This window comes from Rattus norvegicus, chromosome 4 (genome assembly GCF_036323735.1).
Source record: "Rattus norvegicus strain BN/NHsdMcwi chromosome 4, GRCr8, whole genome shotgun sequence".
Classification (NCBI taxonomy): domain Eukaryota; kingdom Metazoa; phylum Chordata; class Mammalia; order Rodentia; family Muridae; genus Rattus; species Rattus norvegicus.
This window is the reverse complement of record NC_086022.1, coordinates 69,142,276-69,170,211: the sequence shown is the minus strand read 5'-3', so window position 1 is coordinate 69,170,211 and position 27,936 is coordinate 69,142,276. Positions and strand designations below refer to the sequence as shown.

Sequence of the window (27,936 nt, the reverse complement as noted above, 5' to 3'; positions counted from 1 at the left end):
GGGCTTCTTCACAGAAACCATCCTGTGGATCGGCGGTGAGTTAAGCCCAAGAGTGAGCTTATGAGTAAAGACCCTTGTGTGATTGCATTGGATCAGCTCCCAACTGGTCTTCTGGGGTTCACGAATGCTTCCTGGTACTACAGTAGTACCCATCTGTAATTCTAGCATTCAAGAAGTTAAAGTGGTGGTGTTGTGGATCATGAGTTAGAGGCTAATCTGGGCTACAATAAACAAACACATTGTTACAAAATATACTGTTACAGTATTGTTACAGAAGTATACTGTACCATTTAATCCCCCCCCCCCCATGCTGATCCTGCCCCTTTTCAGTGCTTGCTATCAAAACAAGGAAGGCCTTAACTAGCTGGAACACCCTCAGACAGAGGAATTGAAGTTTCGTGGTTTGGAGATATGATTCCTTGTGTTCCTGGCCTAGCATGGGTGAGGTCTTGCCAAAAGGAAAAAAAATTATTAACATGCCATGGTGACTTATGCTTATAATCCCATCTCAAAGAAAACCTGACTAACACAGAACTGAATTTATTTATATCTCAAATGCAGCATTGAAATGAGGGTCTTTACTACCAGTTTTTTTTTATTATTATTAATTTTTTTTTCTTTTTTTCAGAGCTGAGAACCGAACCCAGGGCCTTGCACTTGCTAGGCAAGCGCTCTACCACTGAGCTAATTCCCCAACCCCCATTTTTTTTTTTTTTTTAAAAGACAGGGCTTTTCTGTGTTACAGCCTTGGCTGTCCTAGAACTCACTTTGTAGATCAGGCTGGCCTTGATCTCCTACTCATAGAGATCCGTCTGTCTCTGCCTTCTGGGTGCTGAGATTTAAGGAATTCACCACCACGCCTGGCTTATACTACCAGATTAATCAGATTTGAATTGGCCAATTTTTATTTATTTATTCTTACTTGCTTCTTGCTTTTACTTGTTTGAGGCAGGGTCTTATAGTAGCTAACGTAGTAAGTTTATATAGTAAGTTACTTATACTAGCTTATATAGTAAGCTGCGTAGACCAGGTTGACTTCAACTCAGCAAGATCCGCTGGCCTCCACCTCCCAAGTGCTGGGATTAAAGGTGTGCTCCACTGTGTCTCACCCACATTGGATAATTTAAAATAAGTATATAATTTTTAATTAATATGGCATGTGTGTCTCTGTGTGCACACATGCACATACATACACTTGGGCAAGTACATGTCATCTACGTGGGAGTGCCTCAAATCGCCCTGGATCTGGGTGATATGAACAGACAGATATGGGTGCTGGGAATTGAATTCCTATTCTCTGGAAGAGCTGCAAATGCTCTTAACCATTGAGTCATCTCTCCAGCCCCTAACTGACCAGTTTTATTTTACAAGTCTATAGGCTTTCACTGAAGTAGTGTAGGACTCGGTTACCCAGAAACACTATATGACAAATGGTGCTTCTTTGGGTGGTAGGCTAAGAAGGGGATATAAGAACAGCGATGGGGTGGGCGTTCAGTAGTCGACCATTGACCCAGAATATGAGAAGGCCTGTGGTCACTAAAGAGAGAAGCTTGTGGAAAACAGGAGGGGCGGGAGAGATGACTCAGAGGGTAAGAGTACTTGTTCTTGTAGGGCACCTGGGTTTGGTTCCTAGCACCCACATAGTGGCCCATAACCATTTGCAACTCCAGTTCCAGGAGTCCTCTTATGTCCTCTTCTGACCTTCATGGGTACCAGACATTCCTGTGGTGCACAGACTTATATGAAGGCAAAAGATTCACACACATAAAATAAATGCATCTAAAAAGAAAGAAAGAGGGGTTGGGGATTTAGCTCAGTGGTAGAGCGCTTGCCTAGCAAGCGCAAGGCCCTGGGTTCGGTCCCCAGCTCCGGGGGGGGGGGGGGGGGGGAAGACATTAAAAAAAAAGAAAGAAAGAAAACAGAAAGGACAACAAAGATGAAAGCATGGGAATCTGGAGGTCATGTGAACTATGTGTGGCCTTTAGACACCAAACGCTAGATATCAATTGGATAGAGACTGGGAGGCAGGTGCCAAATTGTCTGATAAATAAATGGTCAGGATGTGTTGATTTGACTCAGGGCTGATTTATTTTTATAAGAGTTTAGGTATAGAAACCTTGAGTGGAACCCGGGAACATCCCAGTTAGAAGGAAGGATGAAACCCTGCTGGGGTCCTCAGGGGGGGGGGGGAGGGGTGTTGTCTGCAGGACCAGATCCAACCAGCTGCTGGCTGCAGCCTGCTCCTAGCAGGGGACTTTTTGCTCCCAGGAAGCACTGCAGAGCTATCTCTGGCTTCCTCCCACGCCATCCTGGGCCCCCCATTGTCTGTTCACCTGCTGTCTATGGCAGAGGCCTACGCCACCACCCCCATCTTATTTAAAAGTCAGTTTGTAATTGTACCTGTGCCGACACCCTCCCTCCCAGCCCGCCTGGCTTCACGGTGCTCTGTGAGCTCCAAGAACAAGCAAGCTACAGCTATCTCTGACTGCAAGTTCCTGGATCAAAGGCTTTGCTTGCAGATAGGGCTCCCCTGTCAGGCATCCAACTTCTTAGTCAGCAGGTTGGTCTATTTCTCAGAACAAATCAATACACGAAGGTGGCTTTGTCATCTCTGCATTCTGAGTCCTCTCATTTTCTCACTAAACACAGGTCGATGGGGTGAAAGCTAAGCGCTGGGCACCATCCTAGTCTACATTCAGTGCAGGCCTTGGATGGCGTCTTCCTCATAGTCATTCATTCATTCTATTTTTCCACACGGATACAATGTGCCGTTATTACAGCGGTAACAATGAGAAGATATAGATTGGGGGTAGTGGAGAGATGGTTCAAGGGTTATGAACTCCTCAGTTTCCGGTGCCCTTGTGACTGGCTTCTGACCTCAACAAACGCAAAATTCACAATCACTACCAAAACTTAAATAACCAAACAGGGAAAACAATTTATGAAAAAAGGGGGGAGGGTATAGTGGCACATGGCTGTCACCCCAGCCCTGGGGAGGCTGAGGAACTTATGTCTTTTGAATACTGACAGAAATGCTCTGGCACACCTTCAAGCCCCTGTTTCCAACCAGACTGAGGCATTTTGAACAGACATTGGACAAGAGCCAGAACCCTGGCTAAAAATGGCTCCAGAAGATCTTCGGTGACCCCTACCTTGCTTTTAGACTTCTAGGGATGTCATAGAGTTGTGGGATCTTTAAAAAAATAAAACATACAGAACCAGTGTTGTCATAGACAGTGGACAGGAAACGGGGAAATTCTGGCAAAGGGTTAGGTAGGACAAATAAGTTTAGAGGTCTAATCTACTAAATGAGGTATACAATAAGTAGCATAGTATATATTAGAATTTTTCTGAAAGATTAGAGTTTAGCTTCTTACCATGTACAAAGAAACTTGTTAGGTAATGCACTTATTGTTAATAATAATCCCTTTATTATATATTTGGATCGTGCTGTACTGTACGCCTTAAACGAATACATTGGCAATGGTGACACATGCCTTTAATCTCAGCACTTAGGAGGCAGCCGCAGATGGATCTGTGAGTTCAAGGACAGCCAGGGCTACACAGTGAAACCCTGTCTCAAAAGGCCACGAAAAGAAAGAAAAAGAAAGGGAAAACTTAGTCTGTTCTCCACTACCACTTTGGAACCTACTACTCTCACGGATAAACATGCAGCTGTTAGCATCGATATGGTTTCCTCAGGGCCCCCTCCCAGCAAAACATCTCGAACACGGGCAACGTAGATCTATGCATAGTCAGGCAGGGAAAAAATTGTCCACTGTGGAACCAGGAGCACATGCTACACCACCTCTGCCGGGACTGAGCTGTGTGAATGTGGTGATTTTTCGCAAAAGATTCCCCAGGGCCCAAAGCTGGCTGGTCCCAGGACCAGTGATGAGTTTGTCAATCACTTTTCTCATGATGCTGCACATTTGGGGCAAGTATACTCATTCACATATTTAGCTGCCTACACCACTTAGGCCAAAAGTATGGTAATTTTCTGTTCAAGTGTATTATTTGACCAGGAAGTTAAGTATTGACTGTGAGATATTATTTTTTTCTATGTCTAACAAACTTTTGAATTATTTAAAAAAAAAAATCGAAGGGGGTGCCTGTATTGATTCTGGATTGCCTGGATTCTGGTCATTGGTACTGCAGGGAGAGGAAGCGAACGCCTTTCCCTGTATTTGGAAGGTCCACTCCTGTCCTTGTCAAACCTTGGTGCTTTAGAACACATCTTCCCTATCACAGCCTCTTAGTCTCCTGCCTGCTCATACCAGGCTCACCAAACGCCGTCTACCAGCGCTGTTCTGTGGCCCCAAGGGCTTCTGGGAGGGAGGTAGGAGCAGGGCTCTGCTTGGAGGGGGTTTTATTCTGGCCTAGTTTTGCAAGCATCCCATGAGCCTCAGTTGCACCCTCCTGTGGAACAGTTTTCCTGCCATCCATGGCTGCTGCAGTCCAGAAGCCTCTAGAAACCTCTGTGGTAGAAAGCTGCTTGATTCTTTCTCTTTGCCTCCCAGGTGTTTGTGGACACCAGAGGACCAGGGAGTGGACAGCACAATGTGAAACTGGACACACCATCCACTCGGAATCTGAAACAGTCTTTTCCTCTGCCTAGTAATTGGCTCAGATGTGGGAGACGACAGCATATGGTGGAGTCTTGAAGCCTACACCTCAGAGGGCTATGGCTGGTCCCTGTGAATGACTATGGTGACAAGAACTTTTCTATTGAATCTGTTGCTAACATTTCTGCTACCTCCCCAACAACTGTGTAACAAACCTGGTAGATTAAAGGTAAAATAGGATAAAGGGGGACCGTGATGGAGGCTTTAAACCCTAGTATTCAGTATGTGGGAGGCAGATCTCTGCTCACTGAAGTCCAGCCAGGACTACATATTGAGGAGGAGGGAGAGGGGGGCAGAGAGAACTTTGGATCTAAAATGTTCCTCAGAAGTTTATGTGATGTGTCTTGGTCTCCAGTGCTTTAGGCTTAGACAGAGTTTTGGAGAAATGATTGGCTCATGACAATACTGACCTTATCAGTGGATTAATACAATCTGATGGTGGAAACTTTAGAACAGGTCTAGTTGCCTGAACACAGTCCTTGGGAACATGCCCCTGAAGGCTCTATGTTATTGACAGATTCTTGCAGGGTAGCCCAGGCTGGCCTCAAGCCTGTGACCCTTTTTTTTTTTTTTGGTTCTTTTTTTTTTTTTTTTCGGAGCTGGGGACCGAACCCAGGGCCTTGCGCTTCCTAGGCAAGCGCTCTACCACTGAGCTAAATCCCCAACCCCGCCTGTGACCCTTTTTGATGGGTTATTTCTCTGATGCTGGTGAAATGAGCCAATTCAAACCAGATTAGATTATATTAAAGGCAGGTTTATTGGGAAGCTGCTCTGGGGCAGGTTAGTTCACTGGCCTCGGGAGTTGCCATGGGGAAGAAGTAAGAGGGAGAGAGAGAGAAAGGGCGGGCAGGCAGGCAGGCGTAGAGAAGGGGAAGAGACAGACCAAAATGTCTGGAATATATAGGGAGGCGCCTCTAGGGGAACTGCAGCCTAGCCCCTGGGCTGGAAAGTTCAAGGTAGAGAGGACAGGGTATGCCGGGTAGTGACTGAATGGATACTGGGAAAACCTGTCAGCCAAGTCTGCTTTGGTATGTAAAATTGCACTTCAGCTCCTTGTCAGGTGTACAAAACCAAACACTTTTCCTTTAGCTTCCCAAGAGCTGGTATTACAAACATAGGCTACCTCACATAATTTATTTAATCCTTACTATTATTATTTTGACAGGGTCTATGTAGCCTGGGATGGCCTCGAACTTGAAGTCATTGTGATACTCAAGTCTTCAGATTGCTGGGATTCCAAGATGTCTGCCACCAGGCCCACCTGGCACTTCCATCAGCACAGATCCTGACAGTTCTTGGGAGACAGTGGCCACTGTCCTCCGGAGAGAGAAGGAAACAGATCCCAACACAATAGGTATCCAGTTCATACTCGAGAAAGGGCAGACCCACTCCAGGGCTTTCCTCACTTTGTACAGTGTTATCAGCCAAAGGTTGAGGTTGGTCCTTGCTTGTGGTCCTTTGATGGCTAAGACCAGGACCATCTGAACACACCTGGCTAAGCGTGCGGCCCCGCCCCTTTAGGGCGGGGCCTGACTCCTCACCAATCAGCATCGCCGAAGGAGGGCCGCGGGCGCCCAGCGGAGCCTGCAGTTCCCGAGACCAGAGCGCTCCGAGACGCGGTGACACGGCACGGGACTGGCGTGGAGCTCTCGGGCTCTTCAGCCTCCCTCCCCTCCCCTCCCTTCGCTGTCTTCTCCTTCTTAGCCGGACCGGAACTATGTGATCCCGGAAGTTCCGGGGCCATTGCTGTGTGGGATAAACAGTAATGGCGGAGGCTGCGGCTCCCGGAACAACAGCCACAACATCAGGAGCAGGAGCGGCAGCGGCGGCGGTGGCAGCGGCCTCCCTCACCTCTATCCCCACAGTCGCTGCCCCGTCCCCGGGGGCGGGAGGAGGGGGCGGCGGCAGCGACGGCAGCGGCGGCGGCTGGACGAAACAGGTCACCTGCAGGTAGGACGTTGCGTGGCGCGGCGGAGGGCGGGGGCTGCGGGGCCGAGCAGGAGGCGGAGGCGGGCGTCGCGGGGTCCCTGCTGCGGCCGCCCTCCCAGCATCGCTGCGTCAGCCTCCGCAGAGGTTGGCCGCGACATCGCTGCGGGTTTCAGACTGCGGGCTCGGACTGCGGGGCTGTCCCGTCACCTCCCCTCGCCTAGCGGCTCCCCGGTGTGTGCTGAGAGGACCGGTGTCCCCGCCCCGACCTCCATCGCCACAGGTTCGGGGATGCGGCGCGAGCTCGCCGATGCGAATCGGGCTCTAACGACCCTCGGTGCGCCCTGAGACCCTCCAAGGGTCCCGGCGAGCTCGGCCGGCCCCGGGGCTCCGCGCCGGGCTATCCGTTTGTAACGTTTTTTCTGCTCTCTGCGCCGTTCACCCCCGCCCCGCCGGGAGCAGCCGCTTTTGTATGCCTTTGTATGTGAGTCGGTGGTCGGCGGTTCCGAGCTTTGTCCCCGAACCGAGCGTTCGGAGCCGGCGTTAGGCTCCTCCAACCTTGGTTGTATGAACTGCCATTATTATTACTGTCCCTTTGAGCGGCGTTCCTCTTTGCGAGAAAGGAGATCCGAGGAGAGAGGTTTGGTTCTTGTTTGGTAAGCGAGACGAAATTATTCGGAAAATGTATGATCAGGTGGCGATTTTGCAGTACGCATGTAAAAAAATTTTTTCCCAGCTATAAACGTTGGAGGATTGTTTGTATTAACGATGGGAGGGGGGCTATTGAGACAGTCCTGTTCTAAGCCCCGGTTGACCTATATAGTCTGACTGCCCTAGGATTTTCGGCAATCCTGTTTTTGCCTCTCCCTAGTGCGGGACTGCAGGAGTGAGATGATACCACGCCCGACAATATTGATTTAACTACCAGGAAGGACTGTACGCCTTTTTATCGGCTAAAAAAATTAAAAGGAAATGCCACTTTTCACCAGACAAGGACAGTCCATTATACGCAAATGCCAAAGGCCGTTCCTAATGAAGAACTCGGTGTTGATATTAACTCCGAAATTGAAGAATCCCCAGCCTTCCAGTCTTTTCTGTAGTACATTTAATAACGTCATATTAAAGCTTTCCCCTCGGCCTGTTCTTTTTTTGAGGCAAGGTCCAGCTTTGCAGCCCTGGTTGTCCTAACACTGCTACTTATTAGCCCAGGCTGGCCTTGAACTATCATCTTCTAGTCTTTGCCCTCCTAGTGCTAGGATAGTGTTACTACCCGGATTGATATTGAAAATTTAAATACCTTGATTTTTTTTCCTTTCATCTATCTTCATCTAGTCTAGTTATCACCAAATAACATTTCATAACTGATTTCATTATCATCCTGTCAGATGTCTGCAACTTTATACATTTCTGCTTCAACGTTTCTTTTCCTTCCTTCCTTTCTTCCTTCCTTTCCTTGATACAGTGTTTCTTTATGTATCCTTATCTGTCCTGGGACTAGCCCTGTAGATCATCTGACCTGGAACTCAGAGATCCAGCCGCTTCTCTTTCTCGAGTGCTGGGATTCAAGGGGTGAGCCACTGCTGTCCAGCTAGCATTATTTATTTATTTATTAAGATTTGTGGGTGGGACAGTTGTTCCCCTGGCACCTGTGGAGATGTGGAGTAAAATTGAAAGGACAATTTTAGTGTCTTTCATTTTTATAAGTGGCTCAGCAATCAAACTCAGCCTTCATTGTATCAACAAAGATGTCTTGTCACCACCCCTTTTTTATTCTTCTGAGGAGTGTGTGTGTGTCTCTGTGTGGGTGTGTGAGTGATGCAGAGGCTAATATAACCCGGAATGACTTGGGACTTGTTGATCCACTTCTGTCTCCATTTAGTCCTGAGATCATAACCATCTATATATCCCCTACAAAGGAGGGTAGGGTTTGGTAGATGAGGTAAACTTTGAAGCTCCCCTGCTTCCCGTTTGCTTTTCCCTATTTCCTCTTTTTTAGTTCCTCAGCAGACTGTTCTAGTCTCCATTTTAGGGGCTTTTTATGCTTTACTTTTTTTTTTGTTTCTTTTTCGAGACAAGGTTTCTCTGTCTCAATTCCAGGATAGCTCTCGTTATCCTAGAATTCACTCTGTAGACCAGGCTGGCAATATCTCAGATTCCACCTGTCTCTGCCTTTCCAGTGCTGAGATTAAAGGCTTCCACCACGACCCCAGTGTAGGGTCTTTAAAAAATAAACTTGGGTCTCGCTTAGCACAGGGTGAACTTGAGCTTCCAATGTGCCCGGGAGGACCTTTATTTTAAGATTTATTTTATTTTAAGATTTATTTTATGTATGAATATACTGTCGTTATCTTCAGACACACCAGAAGCCGGCATTTGATCATATTACAGATGGTTGTGAGCCACCATGTGGTTGCTTGGAATTGAACTCAGGACCTCTGGAAGAGCAATCCGTTCTCTTAATGGCCATCTCTCCAGTCCATCCCCCCATTTATTTTAAATGCTGAATTACAAACATAGGCCAAGCCCAACTCCTTAAGGTTCAATGAATTAATGGAGTTTTCTAGGTCCTACCTGGAGCAGTGTGAACCACTATAAGTCTAAAAGGAATTTTTTTTTTTTTGGTTCTTTTTTTTCGGAGCTGGGGACCGAACCCGGGGCCTTGCGCTTCCTAGGCAAGCGCTCTACCACTGAGCTAAATCCCCAACCTCTTAAAAGGAATTTTTTTAAGGCTGTAGATCCAGATGGCTCAGAGAGTAAAGAGCTTCCTGCTTTAGCATGAGGTTCTGAATTCTGATCTCCAACATCCTTGAAAAAGCCCGCACAGTGTGCTCTAGGTTCAAAGAACCTTTCTCTTTAAAAAATAAGTCAAAACAATAGAGGAAAACACCTGGTCATGCATACAAACACAAAAATGTCTTTGAGTATTCTGGTTTGGGAGGCTAAGACAGGAGAATCTTGAGTTGTAGTTAGCCTGGAATATATGGTGATTCTGCCAGTCAGGGCTTCACGGGGAGGGATGAGTCTCAGGAAAACTATGTAGATGAGGTAAACTGAAAGCACAGTATGAAAAGCTCTGAAAGGGTACAGGCTTGTGATGAATGAGCAAAAGATGCCTTAGGTAGCAAGGGGGTTCGCTCTGATTTCCTGGAAGTTACTTATCCTCCAGCTTCTTTACATATGCACCGTGGCACATATGCCAATGTGTATTCATTAGAAAAAAAAAAAAAAGGCAAAACAAGACACAAGCTTAAAGCCTCACATGGAGGCCCACACCTGTAACAGTGTTTTGGGAGGTCGAGGCAAAGCATCAGGAATTCAGGGTCTTTCTTAGCTGCACAGGGGTTTGTGACCCGCCTGGGCTCCAGGCTCCAAGATAGTTAACTCCCCACGACCCAAAATAGAAAGAAAAGGGCTTCAGGCTTCCATACTTAGATAGTTTTAAATTCCTTGCACTTTGGAGGGAGTGGGTCAAGGTGGAGTCTCATTACTTAGCACTGGCTGGCTGGAACTTCCTATGTAAACAAGGCTGTCCTTAAACTCACGCAGGTCCTCCTGCTGCTTCTGAGGATTAGAACCAAAGAAATGTTCTCCATAGCTTCTGCTTAGACCAGTCATCTAAAAATGTATTTGCAGAGTCACTTCTGGTGGCCTGTGGAATCCTTCACGCCTGCACACATCTGTACCCGTGCTTTGGCTAGTCAGGTGGCTGAGGTAGGATGTTGTCTTGACCAGCCCAACCTCTGAGGTGACCCACCTTAATTATTTGATATGCCTTGCGTACAAATCTCGACAATTGTTTTGTGTTGTAGCTGTCAACATGATCTCCCAAAGTCTTTCTTTTGAATGGAGGAATAACAACGATGAAATCTTTGTTCTAGACTTTGATCCCTTGGAGCTGAGTTCTATTTTATCACACCTCCGGGGCTTTTCCTCAGAGCCCAGCATAGAACACTAGTAAATGCTCCAATTGATGTTGTAAGAAGTTTCTGCTTTCATTTTAAAGGAAAAGAAAGTACAGTGGTTCTGGAGAGATGGCTCAGTGTTAAGTACACTTCCTTACTGCTTTTACAGAGGATCCAGCCTGCTTTCCAGTACCTACCTATATGGTGCTGACTACTAAGTAACGCCAGTTCCAGTGCCCTCTTCTGGCCTCCATGGGTTCTTCCCGCACACAGTAACAATACATACAGGCAAAAACACTCATACACCTAAAATAAGTAAAATCTTTAAAATGTAGAATTGTTTACTTACAAACATTTGCGCATTCATCCCATGACTCTTTTTAAAGTACACTTGTAAGTTGCTAAAGGGAGATGACTTGTTGGAACATGCTTATCTTCTTGGGACTATCTCATTCAGCAGAAAAACATTGATTATGTACTGAGTTAACTGCAGAAATGTACCTAATTTTAAGTGAGCTTGATAGTAACACCTGGTTTTGAGAATGCGTGTGTGGGTGTCTGCATGTGAGTACCAGTGCCCTTGGAGGTATCAGCTTCCCCCTTGAGCTGGAGTTACAGGCTGTTGTGAACTGCCCAGGTGAGTACTAGGATCCAGTATTCACTAAGCCATCTGCACCCCTGAAGTAGAATGTTTTCTATATTAGGGCATATTAGTTATTTGCTTAGAAAAGAATGTTTTTTTTTTGTTGTTTTAAACTAATTTATATGCTTTATGTATATGGGTGTTTTGTCTATATTTCTGCACACTAGAAGGGAGCTTTGGATTCCTTGGAACTGCAGCTGTAGACTAATCTACCACATGGGTGCTAAGAATTGAATTTAGGAGCAGCAGTTGCCAGAGTTGGGGATTTAGCTCAGTGGTAGAGCACTTGCCTAGCAAGCGCAAGGCCCTGGGTTCGGTCCTCAGCTCCGGGGGAAAGAAAGAAAGAAAGAGAGAAAGAAAAAGCAGCAATTGCTCTTAACCATGAGCCATCTCTACATCCCCTATTTTTTTAATTTAAAAAAAGATATTTTAAAAGATTTATTTATTACATATAAGTACACTGTAGCTGTCTTGAGATACCAGAAGAGGGCATGTGCTCTCATTACAGATGGTTGTGAGATGGGATTTGAACTCAGGACCTGGAAGAGCAGTCAGTGCTCTCAACCGCTAAACCATCTCTCCAGCCTCAAGATTATATTTTAATGTGTATGAGTGTTTGCCTGAATATATGTATCTGTACTGTGGCCATTGAGGCCAGAAGAGGGCTTAAGATCCACTGGGGCTGGATTTGGAAGTAGTTGTGCTCGAGCCACCCTGTGGGTGCAGGATATGGAACCTGGGTCCTCTGCAGAAGCATAACTGCTCATCTCTCCAGCCCAGGGATGTTGTTCTTTTGTTTGTTTTGAGACAGTCTCACTGTGGCTGTGGCAGGCCTGATTGCCGTGGACCACTTCACTTAGTTTTCATTTGTAATTACTCAGTCTCACTTCCTCATTAGCTACTGTCGGTGATCCTGAAGTTCTCTTTGTGTTCTGTTTGTGCTGCCTAAGAAACAAATACCTCTGCTGTGAAACTGTGTTATGCTGCCACCAGCAGGCTGGCCTTCATTTCTTCAGCGATGAAACCAATCCTTGTTGCTAGCTGCCTTGAGTGTGGAATAAGACAGTCAATATTTGTTCATCGGCTTTTTGAGACAGAGTCTCACTATGTACCCTTGGCTGGCCTCGAAGTCATTATGTAGGAGTGGCAAGATTTATTTTCATTTTTATTTTGTGTGTGTCCATCATCCACGTGAATGATGTAGTTGCACAAAGAGGTCAGAGGCATCAATCTCCTTGGAGCTGGAGTTAACAGCAACTGTGCACCACCTGAGATGGATATTGCAAATCAAGATGGAGGCCTCTGCTAGAGCAGTACATGTTCTCACTACCGAGCCATCTCTTCAGCCTCTAAGCTGGAAACTGTTTTAATTACTTTATGTGTGTAGCCTGAATGTATGTCTGTGCCACCTGTATGTCCAGTGACTATGGAAACCAGAAGAGGCTATCTGAAGAGTTGTGAGCCAACATGTAGGCACTGGAAGTCAAGTCAGTCCTGGAAGAGGAGCCATCTCTCTAGCTCCCAAACAGTAATTTTTTTTTAAAGATTTATTTATTCATTTATTATATATAAGTACACTTTAGCTGTCTTCAGACACACCAGAAGAGGGCATCGGATCTCCTTACAGATGGTTGTGAGCCACCATGTGGTTGCTGGGAATTGAACTCAGTACCTCTGGAAGAGCAGTCGGGTGCTCTTAACCACTGAGCCATCTCTCCAGCCCTCAAACAGTAATTTTAAAGTTAGATGCTTCTACATAGATCTTGAAGAACACAGAGATCCTAAGCAGTTTCTTCTTTCTTTCTGTTTCTCCTCTTACTGTTTGTTTGTTCATTGGTTGTTGGTTGGTTGTTTGAGACAGGGCTTCTCTGTGATGCCCTGGCTGTTCTGGAACCCAGGGTTGCCTCAAACCCAGAGATCCCACCTTCGCCTCCCAAGTGTTTCAAGGATTAAAGGCTTGGGCCACCATTCTCTGGGATTAAAGTCATGTGACACCACAACTGGCTCTGTCTTTTGTGTTTGGTTTTGTTTTGATTTTGTTTTGTTTGAGTCAGGGACTTGGGTTACTGAGACTGGCCTTTCCATATCCTTATCCTAAAAATCTATTTTTTTTTTTTTTTTGTCAGACCTTCCGATTGTTTTGTTCTACAGCCTGAGAGGCAGAATCGCAGGCCTTTCGCCATCATGCTTGCCTGTTTCACACAGTGCTGGCAATTGGACCCGAGCTGCTTAGGTGTATGCGAGGCAAGCACTCTACCAGTTGAGCCTCATTTCAGCTCGAGCTTTGATTTTTTTTTTTCCCCCCAATAAAAAAATGCCGCCTCTCTCCTCCCCAATGTGGCTAATATGACTTTGGGAATACATTGTACCTTTAAACCAGAGAGAAGTTTCTAGAAATCCCTTACCCAACTGCCACAAGATTCCTAGTGAATTTTATTTATTTATTTTTGGTTTTTGAGGCTGAGTCTCACTGTATTTCTGGCTGTCCTATAATTCACCTTGTAGACTAGGCTGACCTCAAAGTCAGATTTGCCCACTTCTGCCTCCCAGTCCTGGCTGGGATTAAAGGTGTGCACCACCACACCTGGTTTCTGAAATTTATTATTGACCAATTACAGTGGATTTTGGAGGAGAGGTAGGTGGAGAGTGGGGAGTCAGGGTCTCACTGTGTATCCCAGGTTAGTCTTGAACTCAGTAATCTCTTGATTTACCTTGGCACTTTCATGGTCTTCTAGATAAAGAGATAGGTACCATAGGAAATGCAGAGAAAGAATAAACCGTAGTATTCCTTCACTAGGAATTTAAAAGTATCATCTGCGATACAGGGTATATAACTATGTACATCAGAGCCAGGCAAGGTAATGTTCACCTTTAATCCTAGCTTTCAGGAGGCCAAGGATACATATTGACATCTGTCCTAAAGGAGGGAAAAAAAAGAGTATGTGTCAGGGCAGGAGAGATGATTTAGTGCTTAGGACACTTGTTCTTGCAGGGAAACCGGGTTTGTTTACTCTTTTTTTCTTCCTGACCGTGTTGGGAATTGAACCCAGAGCTTCACGTGTGCTAGGAAGGACTGTACAACTAACTCAGCTATGCTCCCAAGCCTTTGTTTTTAATTTTCAGATTTTTTTTAAGTTGTCAGTTTGTGGGTTTCATGACACTACCTGCACAGGCTAGAGGACTCAGATCTGGTGTTGGAGTTACTGGTCATGAGGACTTGTGTGCTAGGAACTGAACTTAGGTCTTCTGCAAGAATAATAACTAGTTTGTACTTTTAACAACTGAGTTCTTAAACCATAGCATTCAATTTAGTGGGGTCTGCATTGTGGTAAACATCCCCACTGCTCTTTTCCCCCACATTCTAGAGAGCTGTGGCTCAAACATACAGTAGAGTCCTCTGCCAGGCCAACCAAAGTTACACCTAAGAAACAGTTACTGTCTTTCTCTGGCATGCCAAAAGGTGACATCAATGTCCTGCTCAGAGACCAAGGGAGGAGGAAAATGGACTCTGGCTGGAGTGATGTACAGGCGGAGGAGGGGCTCTGCAAATATCCCTTGGGGCAATTTAGAAGAAAGAGCACTGGGTACTAGGTAGGGCGGGTGGGGTCTAAGGTTACATGGCTAGCAAATGCTCATGTAATGGTGTCACTGTTTGTTGATATCTAGAAACGGTTAATCATGTCTACCTGTGATCCTTAAAGTTGCTGGCCTAATTTTGCTTTTGTCATATGTGGTTTTTAAGGAATTAAAAGAGTTTCCTTAACAAAGTTGAATATAAATGGTAGTCCGACACTTTGTAGTATATGTAGCTTCTTTATCTGTGTGCTTTGAGGATAGTAATGGTTAGGGATTTAAGTTAGTGGAAAATACAAACAAAGCTACTCCTCTAGAGTGGTAAAACAAGGGCGGTGGCCAGAACTGACCTTCAGTGAACAAGATAAATTTACAATTGTGGGAGCTGAGGGTACAGCTTAGTGATATAGTGCTTGTGTGAGGCCCTAGTTTATCCCCCACCTTCCCAAAAAGGAGCCCCATATAAGGATAGTCTTTCTTCAGGGCAGCTTCCTTGATTGATCTGTGTGCTACCTACTGTAGACCCAAAGGTGTCTTCCAGCCTAGGCTGACTGTGTTCATTGCTACAGTTGTGAACACGCCAGGAGACTGACTGGTGGTGATGAATTCTCTGGTTTTTTTTTTTTTTTTTTTTTTTTTTTCTTTTTTTTTTTTTTTTTTTTCGGAGCTGGGGACCGAACCCAGGGCCTTGCTAGGGCCTTGCTCTTGCTAGGCCAGCGCTCTACCACTGAGCTAAATCCCCAACCCCGGTGATGAATTCTCTGAGAGTTGGCTCTAGTCTTCTAATCTAGATTTCTGGTTATTTGTCTTACAGATATTTTATGCATGGGGTTTGTAAGGAAGGAGATAACTGTCGATACTCTCATGACCTCTCTGACAGTCCATATGGTGTAGTGTGCAAGTATTTTCAAAGAGGGTACTGTGTTTATGGAGACCGCTGCAGGTAAGGATTTGTTTATAAACTCTTTGGTTAAGGGTGGGCTGAAGAATGAAAATAACATAGGTCATTCTGGTAGCTTTGTATATATAATTCTAATAGCATTATACATAGTATTCTAACAATGCTTTTGATCTGAAAAGAGCTTATTGCTAGCAGTCAAAGCTCAGCAAAGATACACCACCTTTTTTATGACCAAGTCTCAGAAGTCACAACATGTCACTTTCACTAACATCTGGACAAAGTCACTAAGTCCAGCCACATTGAAGGGAGGAGGTATTGGGCTCCACTTTTGAAGAAGCATCTTTGAAATTATCACACTGGGTAAGACTTGTAGTCACAGCCACATACAGATGCATGCATGCATGACTACATGCATACATACATGCATACATACATACATACCACACTAGGTAAGACTTGTAGCCAGTATAACAGCCACATACAGATAGATAGCTAGTTGGGTGGCTGGGTGGATGAATGAAAGGATAAAAACTTCTGGGCTGGAGAGATGGCTCAGCGGTTAAGAACACTGACTGCTCTTCCAGAGGTCCTGAGTTCAAATCCCAGCAACCACGAGGTGGCTCACAACCATCTGTAATGGCATCCAATGCCTTCTTCTGGTGTGTCTGATGATAGCAACAGTGTACTCACATAAAATAAAATAAAAATCTTTAAGAAAAGGTTTTAAAAACTTCTATACTAGGTAAGATTTATAGTCAGTATCTCAGACATATACAGATGGTGGGTGGGTGGGTGTATGTTTGTATGTATGTATGGATAGGTATGTACATAGATTGACCAACAGATTGGTAGTTAGCAACATTTGTTGGTTAGAAATGTTTGGAAGTCATCCTTACCTGAGTTAGTTAGAAAATCAGTAAATAAAGGTGGGGTAAAATGTAAGCCCCTCCCTCATAACTAACTGTTAGGGATCAGAAATGGATCCCTTGGCGTCTGAGCCTAATGGTTAGTCTTTTGCTGTTAAACTTGCTAAGGGAGGAGATGTCAGGATACCATCTTTATGCTGAGTGAGCAGTTCTTTGCAGAACAGTTTCGATAGATGATGTAGACGAGGCTCATTGAGGGAAGTTAGTTCCAGTCAGTACGTCATGGCCCCATGTATGACAGACATGGAGAGAGGAATGGAAATTTTGAGGAGCAGAGAGCTGTGGAGAGCAGACCACAGGACAGAGTGATGGAGAGGTGTGATGACTAAGGTGAAGGTCAGAGGGCAGCACCCTCCTTCCGTCAGGTGGGTCCCAGGCATGGAGCTCAGCTTAGGTGTGCTGGCACACTCCTTTATCCACGGGGCTCAGTCAGGGTCTTGCCAGGCCTCGTTGGAGCTCTTGATGCTGTATTAATGCAGAGTATGGAAGAGAGCTTGATACGTATGTTTTCTCTGTTAATTATTCATCACTTAACACACTGGAAAAGAATCAGCAATTCTGTGACATCCTATTATAACTTATTAGCTGTAATAACAACTTCTCTGTCAGTGGCTCTTGATTCTAGTGGATGTGAGAATCTTCATAAGCTGGATTGGCAAATGTTCTCTACGGGATGGGTGTGTACACTTTTTTTTTTTTTTTTTTTTTTTTTTGGTGACTCAAGACATGGTTTCTTATGCAAAATCAGCCATAGATAACAGACTAATGAATACAGTAGTTCCAATTACAGCTTTTTATTTTGGGCCACTACTATTTGAATGTTAACAAGGGCATTAGTTGGTGTTCCTTGAGCTGGGTGTAGTGGCACATGCCTTTAACCCTAGAACTCTGGAGGCAGAGATAAGTGGGTGGATCTCAAGTTCAAGGCCAGCGTGGCCTCCAAAGCAGGTTCCAGGACAGCCAGAGCTACACAGAGAAACTCAGAAAAACTGAAAATGAAAGAGAAGAAAAGAAGTAAGATGTGGTTTTAAAGGCCATTCTTACCTGAAGTTGGGTAGAAGACTACATGTAGTGGCAGTCTGTGCTCTTCAGAGACCCCCATACAGGTTTCCGTATGTATGTTAACCTTTTCCTTGTAGTTGAATTTGTTTTGTGTGCACAAGTCTGTTTGTCTGAACGCTTATTTATTTAACTTTGCACCTTGGTGTGTGTGTGTGTGTGTGTGCTTGGTGCCCTGGAGCCACCTTGCTGGCCATGGCTTGTTTTGTTTTGTTTGTTTTGTTTTTTAATCCTTCCTGGTATAGTTTTTACTTCAGAAACATTCTATGCAGATCTATAAGGGAATTATTGTCTCACTGAGGAGATTTGATAATGTAACATTGATTCTTTTGGTGACAGTCTTAGTATATAGCTCTGATTGTCCTGCAATTGGGTATGTAGACTAAGTTAACCTGGAATTCAGAGATCTGACTGGAATTATAGGTGTACACTGCCTCAAGGCCCATCTTTTACATACGTTTATATTCTTTCCATTTACTTTTGAATATAATCTCATAACAAAGATTTTTTTCTGGCTGGAGAGATGGCTCAGTGGTTAAGAGCACTGACTGCTCTTCCAGAGGTCCCGAGTTCAAATCCCAGCAACCACATGGTGGCTCACAACCATCTGTAATGGGATCCGATGCCCTCTTCTGGTGTGTCTGAAGACAGCTACAGTGTACTTATATATAATAAATAGATAGACCTTTTTAAAAAAGATTTAGATTTTTTTATTTAGATTTCTTTTTTTGAGACAACTTCCAAACTAGCAGAATCACTGACTGCTGCTGTTTAACTGATGTCCATTTCAGAACATTTTCTTTCCTAAGGAGGCTTCATTCATGCCACTTGCACAGTAGGAGGCCCGGTTCCTCGTGCTTGGTAGACACTCATTATTACTGCCAGGTATTAAGAAAAGAAATAATTGGGGTTGGGGATTTAGCTCAGCGGTAGAGCGCTTGCTAGGCCCGGGGTTCGGTCCCCAGCTCCAAAAAAAAAGAAAAGAAAAGAAATAATTGCTTGAAAATGTTTAACTTTGGGGTTTTTGTTTGTTTGTTTCTTTTTGTCAGTTTCTTTTGAGGGGTGGGTAGGGAGTGAAACTCAATTTATAACCCAAGATGGCTTCAATTTGTGGTAATTGTCCTGCCTTAGCCCACCAAGTGCTAGTATTATACAGGACAGTCTTTACTAAATTTTGTTTTAGTGCAGTGTCTCAGCAAGTTTCTTAGGCTGACCCTAAACATGGAATCCTCTTGCCTCGGTCTCCCAGATAGCTGACATTATGGGTGTGGCCCATCATCCAGTTGTACTTGACTCTGTAAAGTTTGCTAAGTCTGGGTCTCATACCTTTATCAGCAATATGACATCATAGTGAGGTTTCCTAGACAGGCTGAGTCATGGGCTTTCGACTCCAGACTTAAGTTAGGTATCGGGCAGTGAGCATAGCTCAGTTCTTGCCTAGATGCACAAGGCTCTGGTTGGAGTTGATCCATAGCATTACAGAGATGAAAAGGATTCAGTTAGGCTTGTTGGTATGCCTGCAGCCCCACATTTAAGCAGTTAAGGCCGGAGGATCCATGCATTTGAAGTCATCATGAGCTATATAATGAGTGTGAGGCTAGCCTGAGTTACATAGCCAAGCCCTCCAACTCAAGGTCATCTAGGGGTTGGAGAGATGGCTCAGCACTTGCTGTTGGAGGAGACCTGAATATGGTTTTCCCAGCACTCATACAACTTACAGCTGCCTGTTGACTTTGGCCCTAGGGATCTAGATGCTGTCTTCCGGCCTCTGTGGACACCCATACACACAGATACACATACACAGGAGGGGCTGGGGATTTAGCTCAGTGGTAGAGCGCTTACCTAGGAAGCACAAGGCCCTGGGTTCGGTCCCCAGCTCCGGAAAAAAAAAAAAAAAAAAAAAAACCAAACACATACACAGGAATAAGCCTTGACAGGTGCTCCTGCTCATGTTTAGTTCACACTGAAGTTTGAAAAGTGTCTGGGGGCTCTATGTAGCTTGATGGTAACTGATTGCTTTTCTGTGTGTCAGATACGAACACAGCAAGCCACTGAAACAGGAAGAAGTGACTGCTACAGACCTGAGTGCAAAGCCATCCCCTGCTGCTTCCTCAAGTCTCCCTTCTGGTGTTGGATCACTTGCTGAAATGAATCCAGGCGAAGCTGAGTCACGAAACCCAAACTTTCCAACTGTAGGAGCGGGTTCAGAGGACTGGGTGAATGCCATTGAGTTTGTCCCTGGGCAGCCCTACTGTGGCCGTAGTAAGTATTGTGAAGACCCTGTAAACTGCAATCAAAGGGCTAAATGACAGGCCACGGTGAACTCAGTGTCAGCTTTTCTGTTTCCAGTGTTTGAGCTTAACCTACTGTCTACACGTTAGATTGGGTTATCTAAGATTTAAAGATGAAGTAAAAAAAATTTTTTTTGAACTACAATAAAATGAATTCGTGTTTAAAAACTGGTGTCTCCGAATGCTGTCCCCCGCCTGCTCCTGGTGGTGCTGGGATCAAACCCTGGGCTTTGCACATGCTAGGCAAATGCTTTCCCATAAAGCTATACACTCAGCCCACTACCAGTCCTTTGATGTTTTGTTTTTTTTGACACAGGGTGTCTTATGGTTCAGATTCCTCAAATAGTTAAGGATGACCTTGAACTCCTGATTCTCCTGATCTACCCCTACTACAGTACTTAACTAATACTACACTTCACTTCTAAAGAAAGTCACATACGGAACTGGGCTTGGTGCCACACACCTGTAATGCCAGCTTTAGAGAGGCTGAGGTGGGAGGAGTGCTGAGTTCAAGGCCAGCCTGGTTATTCAGATCTTACCAGAAAGAACAAAACAGAGCTGGACAGTGGTGGTGTGTACCTGTATTCCATCACTGGGTATTCTGAGGTAGGCAGAGGGTGAGTTCTAAGCCAGCCTGGCTGTATAACCCTGTCTCAAAAAACCAAAGGGGTGAAAAAGTGAAGGGTGTTCAGTAGGCCTGGCTTTAGGTTTCATTAAAGTTTTCTATTTTTATTACTCTGTTACCTTATAGTTCGTGCTTGCCTTTTGTGTTTGGACCTTTACCACCATCTTAAACATTTTCAGCTGCCCCTTCCTGCACTGAAGTGCCCCTGCAGGGCTCAGTGACCAAGGAAGAGTCAGAGAAGGAGCCAACTACGGTGGAGACAGAGAAGCAGCTTTGCCCCTATGCTGCAGTGGGAGAGTGTCGCTATGGGGAAAACTGTGTGTATCTCCACGGAGACTCCTGTGACATGTGTGGCCTGCAGGTCCTACACCCAATGGATGCTGCCCAGAGGTCACAGCACATAAAAGTAAGTGCTCAGAGCAGCTCGTGCCAAGTATGAGGAGCCAATAGATGGTGATGTACATCCACGTTTTTATAGTGTTTTGTCAAAGATAAACCTATAGAATCTAGGCAGAGTGGAGGCCAAAGGCAGGAGGGTCTGGAGAGCCTAGTTATGGTAAGACATACTTCTTCCTAAAGAAGTTCTGGTTCCAGAACCTCAGACTATGGGCATTCAAAAGGTAGTTGGTGGTTTTCTGGTTTTTGTTCGAATTTTTCTTTTTCTTTCTTTTTTTTTTTTACTAATAGTTTTTCTTATAGTTTCTGTGAAATGCATGTTTCTTTGCTTTTGAATGCACTGATAGCATTGTCTAGCCCATTACCATAATTCTAAGTTAGGTCCTTTTCATTCCCCAAAGAAGCCTTGTGCCCACTTATAGTCAGCCTCCTCTCTACGTTTCCTTGAGCTCTGGCAGCAGTGGGCCTGCTTTGTTTCTCTGGGGTTTGCCAATTGAGGATGACTTATGTAGCTGGAATTACTTGGTATATCTGACCTTCGGTGACTGGTTCCTCTCGTTTAGATGATGATGTTCAAGGTTTTCCCTGTTGGAATATGTACCCTACTTCATTCTGTGGTTGCATGTTGGTTGAATGCTATTTATTATACAGTCGTGTGTGTGTGTGTGTGTGTGTGTGTGTGTGTGTGTGTGTGTGCGTGTGTGTGTGTGTGTGTGTGTATGCTTACATGGAGGCCAGAGGTCAACATTCAGTATCCTCCTTTATTGTTCTCTACCTCAACTTTGAGACAAGCAAGGTCTCTCACTAAAATCTGGAGCTCACCAGTTGGATTGCCTGTGTCTAGTGTCCATGTCTCTCTTAGTCCTGGGTATAGATGTACTCGCTGAGCCTGGCTCTCTCACACACTCTGTGAGCCCAAATCCAGGCGTTCATGCTTATACTATAAGCAGTTTATTGAGGAGTCCTTTGGGCTCCAATAGTTTGTTTTTTCTCTTCATTACTTGATAGATACTTGGATTGTTTCATGGTGTGTAAGCTTTTGTTTTTGTGAACATGCATCTTTTATCTTAGCTATCCTTTAAAACTTGCTTTCACATAAGTTTACTCATTGTGAGGAGGGTTGTATGTCACAGCACATATATGTAGAGGTCAGCGGACAGTTTGGGTGATGGTTCTCTCCTGCTGTATGAAACCCAGTACTTCATCTTGTTTGCTAGGCCTGACCTACCAGGTTGTTTGTCGCTGGCCCTCTGTTGACTATCCTTTGGAAGGGTAATGACTTGGTCACCGAGTAATTCTGCGTAGCCCCTTGAGTGCCTGGCTGACTGGGGATATATAGTGCTGCCCTGTTTACAGATGTAGCTTTTCTATGTGCATGGGTGATGCTGAGAGCATGCGTGCAATGGCCATAGAGGCCAGAAGGTGTCAGATTTTCTCGAACAAAAGCTATGCAGCTGCCTTGTGGTTTTTGAGAACTGAACCAAGTCCTTTGAAGCAGCAGCCTGGGTTTTAACTTCCAAGCTATCTCTCCAGTTCTACACTCAGCTTTCTTTTATTATTAAAAAACCCTTTGTAGAAGACAGGGCAATTCTGAGGAGCTGTTTCCTTCCACCTTTGTGTGGGGGTTGCTGGACTTGTATGGCCAGTGCCCTTGATAATATAATAGCATTATTCATGTAGTTTCGGAGTGGAGGTGGGTAAAGAAAATAGGTGCTGAGGAAAATTCAGAATATTACTCAGCAGTAAAATATAGTAAGTCAATTAAGTTAGTGTCAAAGCCATAGAATTGGTGTACCACAGAACAATGGTTGTCCACATGGGAATTTTGAAGGAAAATGAGCAACTTTTGAGTGGGGTTATGAGGGGTAACGTGCACATTCAAATAAATAGTGGGGCTGGGGAGGTGGCTTGGCCTTCTTATACTACATACTCATAGGTAGTTCCTAACACCCACATCTGGTGACTCACAGCCACCTAGAATCCAAGGAGCGCCAACTCCTGGGCTTCACTGGTCATATGTCACTTTCATACCTCCCACCCCATAATTTATAAGATAAACCTTGAATATTAAATAACAGTGTTGTACCTCTGAAAGTACCTGAGGTTTATTTAATTGCGTATGTTAAGTGGGTAAATTGGGTGGTGTATGAATTGTCTCCGTAATAGTTTAGTGTTTTGTGTGTGTTTAATTTTAATTTTTGAGGGATGGTGACTCTTGGCATTCCCCTTGCTGACCAGGAGTTCATTGCATAGATCAGGTTGGCTGTACCTCAAAATACTGGGTTCTTCCTGCTTCTGCGTCTGGAATGTTGGAGTTACCCAGACTCAAGTATGAGCCACTGAGACCACCCCTTTAAAGAGATAATGGAAGTAATGTGCCCTACATAACTGTCACCTGGTACCTGTTTTGATTTACTTTAGTAGTTTTCTTTTTTCTTGTGTGTTTTTATTTTTGAGACAGGGTCTCTACATAGTCCTGGCTGTTCTGGAACTTGCAATGCTGGCCTCAAACTCACAGAGCTCTGCCTGCCTCTGCCTCCCAGGTGCTGGTATCAAAGGTGTGCCCACCACAGCCAACTCTCTTTTGTTTTCCTTTGGAGACAAAGTCTCATGTAGCATAGGGCTGGCCTAGAGAACTCTCGCCCCTTCTGCCGCCGCCTCCCAAGTGTTCACTATCCTAAAGTTTGAAATGAAGCCTTTACTTCTTCATTTTCCACCCAGAAACTGAAATATCAACGAAGTTAACAGGGTCTTTGCTGCAGGGGAAGTGTGGGGTGGAGCGCTGCAGGTCTGCAATGTTGGAAGTTGAGCCTTCCCATCTGACTGTAGTGATCTGAGCACGTTGGCGGTATGGCCCTGTGCTGTAATAAAGCCTTTACCAGGTCAGGTTGAAACCAGTCTCATAGGGCCTTGACTGAAGTCAGGACTGCAGCGGCCTGACCGTGCCTATGTCTCTTCCCTCCCTCCAGTCGTGCATTGAGGCCCATGAGAAGGACATGGAGCTCTCTTTTGCTGTTCAGCGCAGCAAGGACATGGTGTGTGGGATCTGCATGGAGGTGGTCTATGAGAAAGCCAACCCCAGCGAGCGTCGTTTTGGGATCCTCTCCAACTGCAACCACACCTACTGTCTCAAGTGTATTCGCAAGTGGAGAAGTGCTAAACAATTTGAGAGCAAGATCATAAAGTGAGACTCCTCCCCAATCTTCATTTGTGCTTTCTATTTTCGGGAAGAATTTAGTGTCTTGTGCCAACTTCCAACCAGAAGGACCACATTTAAATGCATGTATTTTATCATGAACCTGGGTGTTCTAATTGGGATTTCTTCTTTGTATTTCAGCTAGCTGCTAGGTTAGTTGGTCTGTCTATTTTATTTGAATGAGGAAACCCTGTGTATCAGTTAGTAGAGTCTTCATTGCTTTTTGAGGAGATTGTGTTTAATGGATTAGACAGTTTAGGTTTCTTGAACAAACATATCTAGCTCTGAATGTATGTTTCCTGGTGTTTTCTACTTTCCACTTTCCTATATCATCCATTAAGCTAGCCAAAAATCCACCATCCGTTAAATCTGTTCTCATAATTGAACAAAAGCCACATAATCCAGAGCAAAGTTAACAAGAAATAAATTTATTTAAACGAAAGGAGTCTGTGTGAAATGTCTTCTTTTGTTTTTGTTTTTGTTTTTATTTTGTTTTTGTTTTTTACATAAGTTTTTAAAAAACTGGCTAGCCATTGAGTTGATTTCTGAAGGAGATTGTCTTTCCTCCAAAGAAGGGGTCAATTGTGACTGTGGAATCCCTTTCTGCTAATGCTCACGTGCCTGTCAGTTAACCTAAGTCTGGGCCACACACCAGGGTGTGTCCTACAGAGTGGGCACAGAGGGGGATGTCCATTGCAGCCTGTTCATTGTTTCCCAGGTCCTGCCCCGAATGCCGGATCACATCTAACTTTGTCATTCCAAGTGAGTACTGGGTGGAAGAGAAAGAAGAGAAGCAGAAACTCATTCAGAAATACAAGGAGGCCATGAGGTATGAGCAGCCGGGCTCACTTGGATAGAACAGCGCTGCGTTGTGCACTCCTTCCTGCTTCCTACCCTTCCCTTGTTGCACAGGACGCTTCCTTTGTCACCTCCATGACTGCTTGCCCAGTTTGTCTCGTGCTTCTAACTTTTAGCTCAGTCCTTGGGTGTATGCTGAGGGGCTGTGAGAATGAAGTCTCCACTCTAGCTAAAGCCTGTGCAGGGTGTTCTAGCGCATTCCAAGTCATAAGAGTCGTCCTAGGAATTCTTGTGTATCGGGATTCTAAATGATCTTCACTTCGTGCTGGTGCTGGTGAACCGTGTACATTTAAGCAGAGATGTTGCTAGTCAGTGTTTGGAGCACATGTTTCTAAGAACACATCTTGGGGGGCTGTGCACTGACGTCTTGGTTCTGCCCTGTTAAAGAGAAGCCCCAGATGATAGTCATACAGGCCTGAAGTCCACTGTGAATAAGGGTTGCGATATTTTCCTTTCCAGCAACAAGGCGTGCAGGTATTTTGATGAAGGACGTGGGAGCTGCCCATTTGGAGGGAACTGTTTTTACAAGCATGCGTACCCTGATGGCCGTAGAGAGGAGCCACAGAGACAGAAAGTGGGAACATCAAGCAGATACCGGGTAACTCTCGCTGTTTTTTTAAAAACGGGGAAATAGCACACTGTCAGTTAAGTCCTGCACATATTGGGGTAGGGGAGAATGACACTCAGGTGCGGGGGGAGACTAGAGTAAAAGAGTCAGACTTCAGAAGACGGGGAGGGGTAGGAAAGGAACTTGTGCAAAGCCCTAGCCTAAACCTGCAAATAGCCAAGGGGAGGCTCTGGCAAGGCGGACTAAGTGAGACCTCTGGTCCACCATGCCCTCTCTGTGCCACATGGTTTGCCTTATAAGCCACAGGATAGAAGACACTGCTTGACAGTGCCACCCCTATCATGGCCTTGTTTCTTACAGGCCCAACGAAGGAGCCACTTCTGGGAGCTCATTGAGGAGAGAGAGAACAACCCCTTTGACAACGACGAAGAGGAGGTTGTCACCTTTGAGCTGGGCGAGATGTTGCTTATGCTTTTGGCTGCAGGTGGGGACGACGAGCTGACAGACTCTGAGGACGAGTGGGACTTGTTTCACGATGAGCTGGAGGATTTTTATGACTTGGAGCTATAGCAGCTTTGCGTGGCGCAGGAACTGGTCTGCGGAGCCTCAGACAGTAGCTGTCCCCTGTGCTGTATGGCAGTGCGTGTGGCTCTCCTAGGCAGGCCTCTCAAACTCCAGGTGCTGTGATCACTACCCAGGGCCTGTTCCTCTACCCTCACCTTTCCCCCAAGAGTGTGTTGTTTTCTCTGTTTCAAAAGTTACAAAAATAAATCTTAAAGTTAGTTTTTTTGTAACATGAATTTAACTGTCAGACAGTTAGTGTAGGTTTGTTGCGTCATCTGTTTTTGGCCAGGTTGTGTTCATGGACTTTGCACACTCATTTTGAGACCCCTTTGAGGTTCAAAGGAAAAAGCACTGACTGTGCTTTGGGGTCCAAGGATAGGGGCAATTGGGAAAAAAAAGGGACCTAACTTGGCAAGTCGCTCTCTGCGATAGGTGTAGGAAGGTTCCCCGAGGTTTCTGTGAGACCTGCACTGCACCTTCACAGTTTTATCTATGTTCCCTACCCTGTAATCCCCATCAACATGTGCTTGTGCTGTGGTTTTGGGCTCTTGTTTAATTGCACGCAAGAACTACTACTGGGTAACCAGAACCAGGTGCAAATGTGTTGAGGTTGACATGAGAAAATCTAAAAACATGAAGGATGCGGTGGTGTTCCCTCAGTGCAGAGCTGGCGGTTAACTCCCAAGGGTGGATGGACTTGGTGGGTGAGCATGGGCGCGCACGGGCGAGCATGGGAGCAGCTTCCCATCGGTGCATAGGTGCAGTATTCTTAGCTTTAGTGGGCAGATGTGGGTTAGTGGTTTCAGCCACATGTGTCAGGTAGATCTAAAGGACCAAGCAGTATGTCAGTAGTTGTTAACGTAGCAGTAGCTGTCTGTCTGTATGCTAGAGAAATGGGATCAGCTGTAGAGGTTAAATGACCTACTTGTCCCTTTCAGTACAAGGTGGGTCTTGGACACACTGATGTTTTGAATGTTTTACAGTCTAGCCTTTTCAGTCCAGGCACTTTTTGGAAAAAAACTTTGTCCTCATTTGAGGGGGCCTGTTGTGAGGTTCTGTGCTTGTTTTTGTGGGTATCTGCCTCATTCCATCCCTGCCTGAGCTCTGACAGTAAGACAGGTGGATTCCAAACTGAGGTGTTGATTGTGCTAGAGGTTTGCAGAAGTAATGAACCCCTTTCCCGGTAAAGAGAAGGGAGGGTGTGGCCATCCACAAGACAAGCAAGAGTTGCTAAAATTCCTTGGCGGGAATTTCACCTTTGCATTCTGTTGCTCTTTCCTGAAATAACGTGGGAGATGCTCGGATCTGTCCCTCTGCCCTGCTTACCCGGAACTCACCCAGTCTTTCACTTAAGAAAAACACGTCATCGTTGCAGAGGTCTCTGTTTTGCAGCTGCCCTTTTGTAAGAAGCACTTTTCCCAAATAAAACAATTTTGAAAAAAGAAAAAGTTTGTTGTCTTGTGTGACGGATGACCTGCCTTCAACCCCACAGATGGCAGAGTTGTTCATCTCATTCTCAGTCCTGTGTGGATTGGCCAGAAGTGGGTCTCTTCTCAAGGCTGCCTTCTACCTCAGGCTCAGTCTCTCTCCTGGTAACATGCTTGCAGTGAAGCCTGGTTCAGGCTCCCAACAAGACAGCTGTAAATCATGGATGGGGAATTTGAAAGACTAATCTTTTTGTTTTTGTCAGGGTCAGATTTCTCCATGTAACCCTGGCTGTCCTGGAATTCACTCTGAAGACGAGGCTGACCTTGAACTCAGAGATCCTCCTGCCTCTGCCTCCCAAGTGCTGAGATTAAAGGTGTGCAGCACCATACCTGGCTTGAAAGAGTCATTTTTTACAAAAATATTTGTTCATGTTTTTTATGGGCGTGGATGTTCTG

At 45.2% G+C, this 27,936-nt stretch overlaps 1 protein-coding gene and 1 non-coding gene across 9 annotated transcripts; both read left to right on the top strand.

The window, feature by feature from the left end:
* Mkrn1 (makorin ring finger protein 1) lies at positions 1-27,502 on the top strand. Of its 8 annotated transcripts, none has more exons than XM_063285752.1 (8): positions 6,194-6,575; positions 15,484-15,612; positions 19,588-19,817; positions 20,651-20,877; positions 23,837-24,051; positions 24,782-24,825; positions 25,381-25,519; positions 25,850-25,991. In XM_063285752.1, exons 1-8 carry the CDS (start codon positions 6,391-6,393, stop codon positions 25,989-25,991), a joined length of 1,311 nt encoding a protein of 436 aa, XP_063141822.1. In that variant the 5' UTR covers positions 6,194-6,390. The 8 variants fall into 8 exon arrangements, with proteins under 8 accessions (XP_063141821.1, XP_006236364.1, XP_063141822.1 ...); NM_001398733.1 differs by having other exon boundaries at positions 6,227-6,575; positions 24,782-24,892; positions 25,850-27,502; XM_006236304.5 differs by lacking the exon at positions 6,194-6,575 and adding an exon at positions 6,653-6,834 and having other exon boundaries at positions 24,782-24,892; positions 25,850-27,501.
* On the top strand, positions 4,111-4,234 carry LOC120102609 (small nucleolar RNA SNORA71). The gene has a single exon (XR_005504240.1). It is a non-coding gene; the product is annotated as a small nucleolar RNA SNORA71 (small nucleolar RNA).
* Positions 27,503-27,936: the final 434 nt, after the last annotated feature.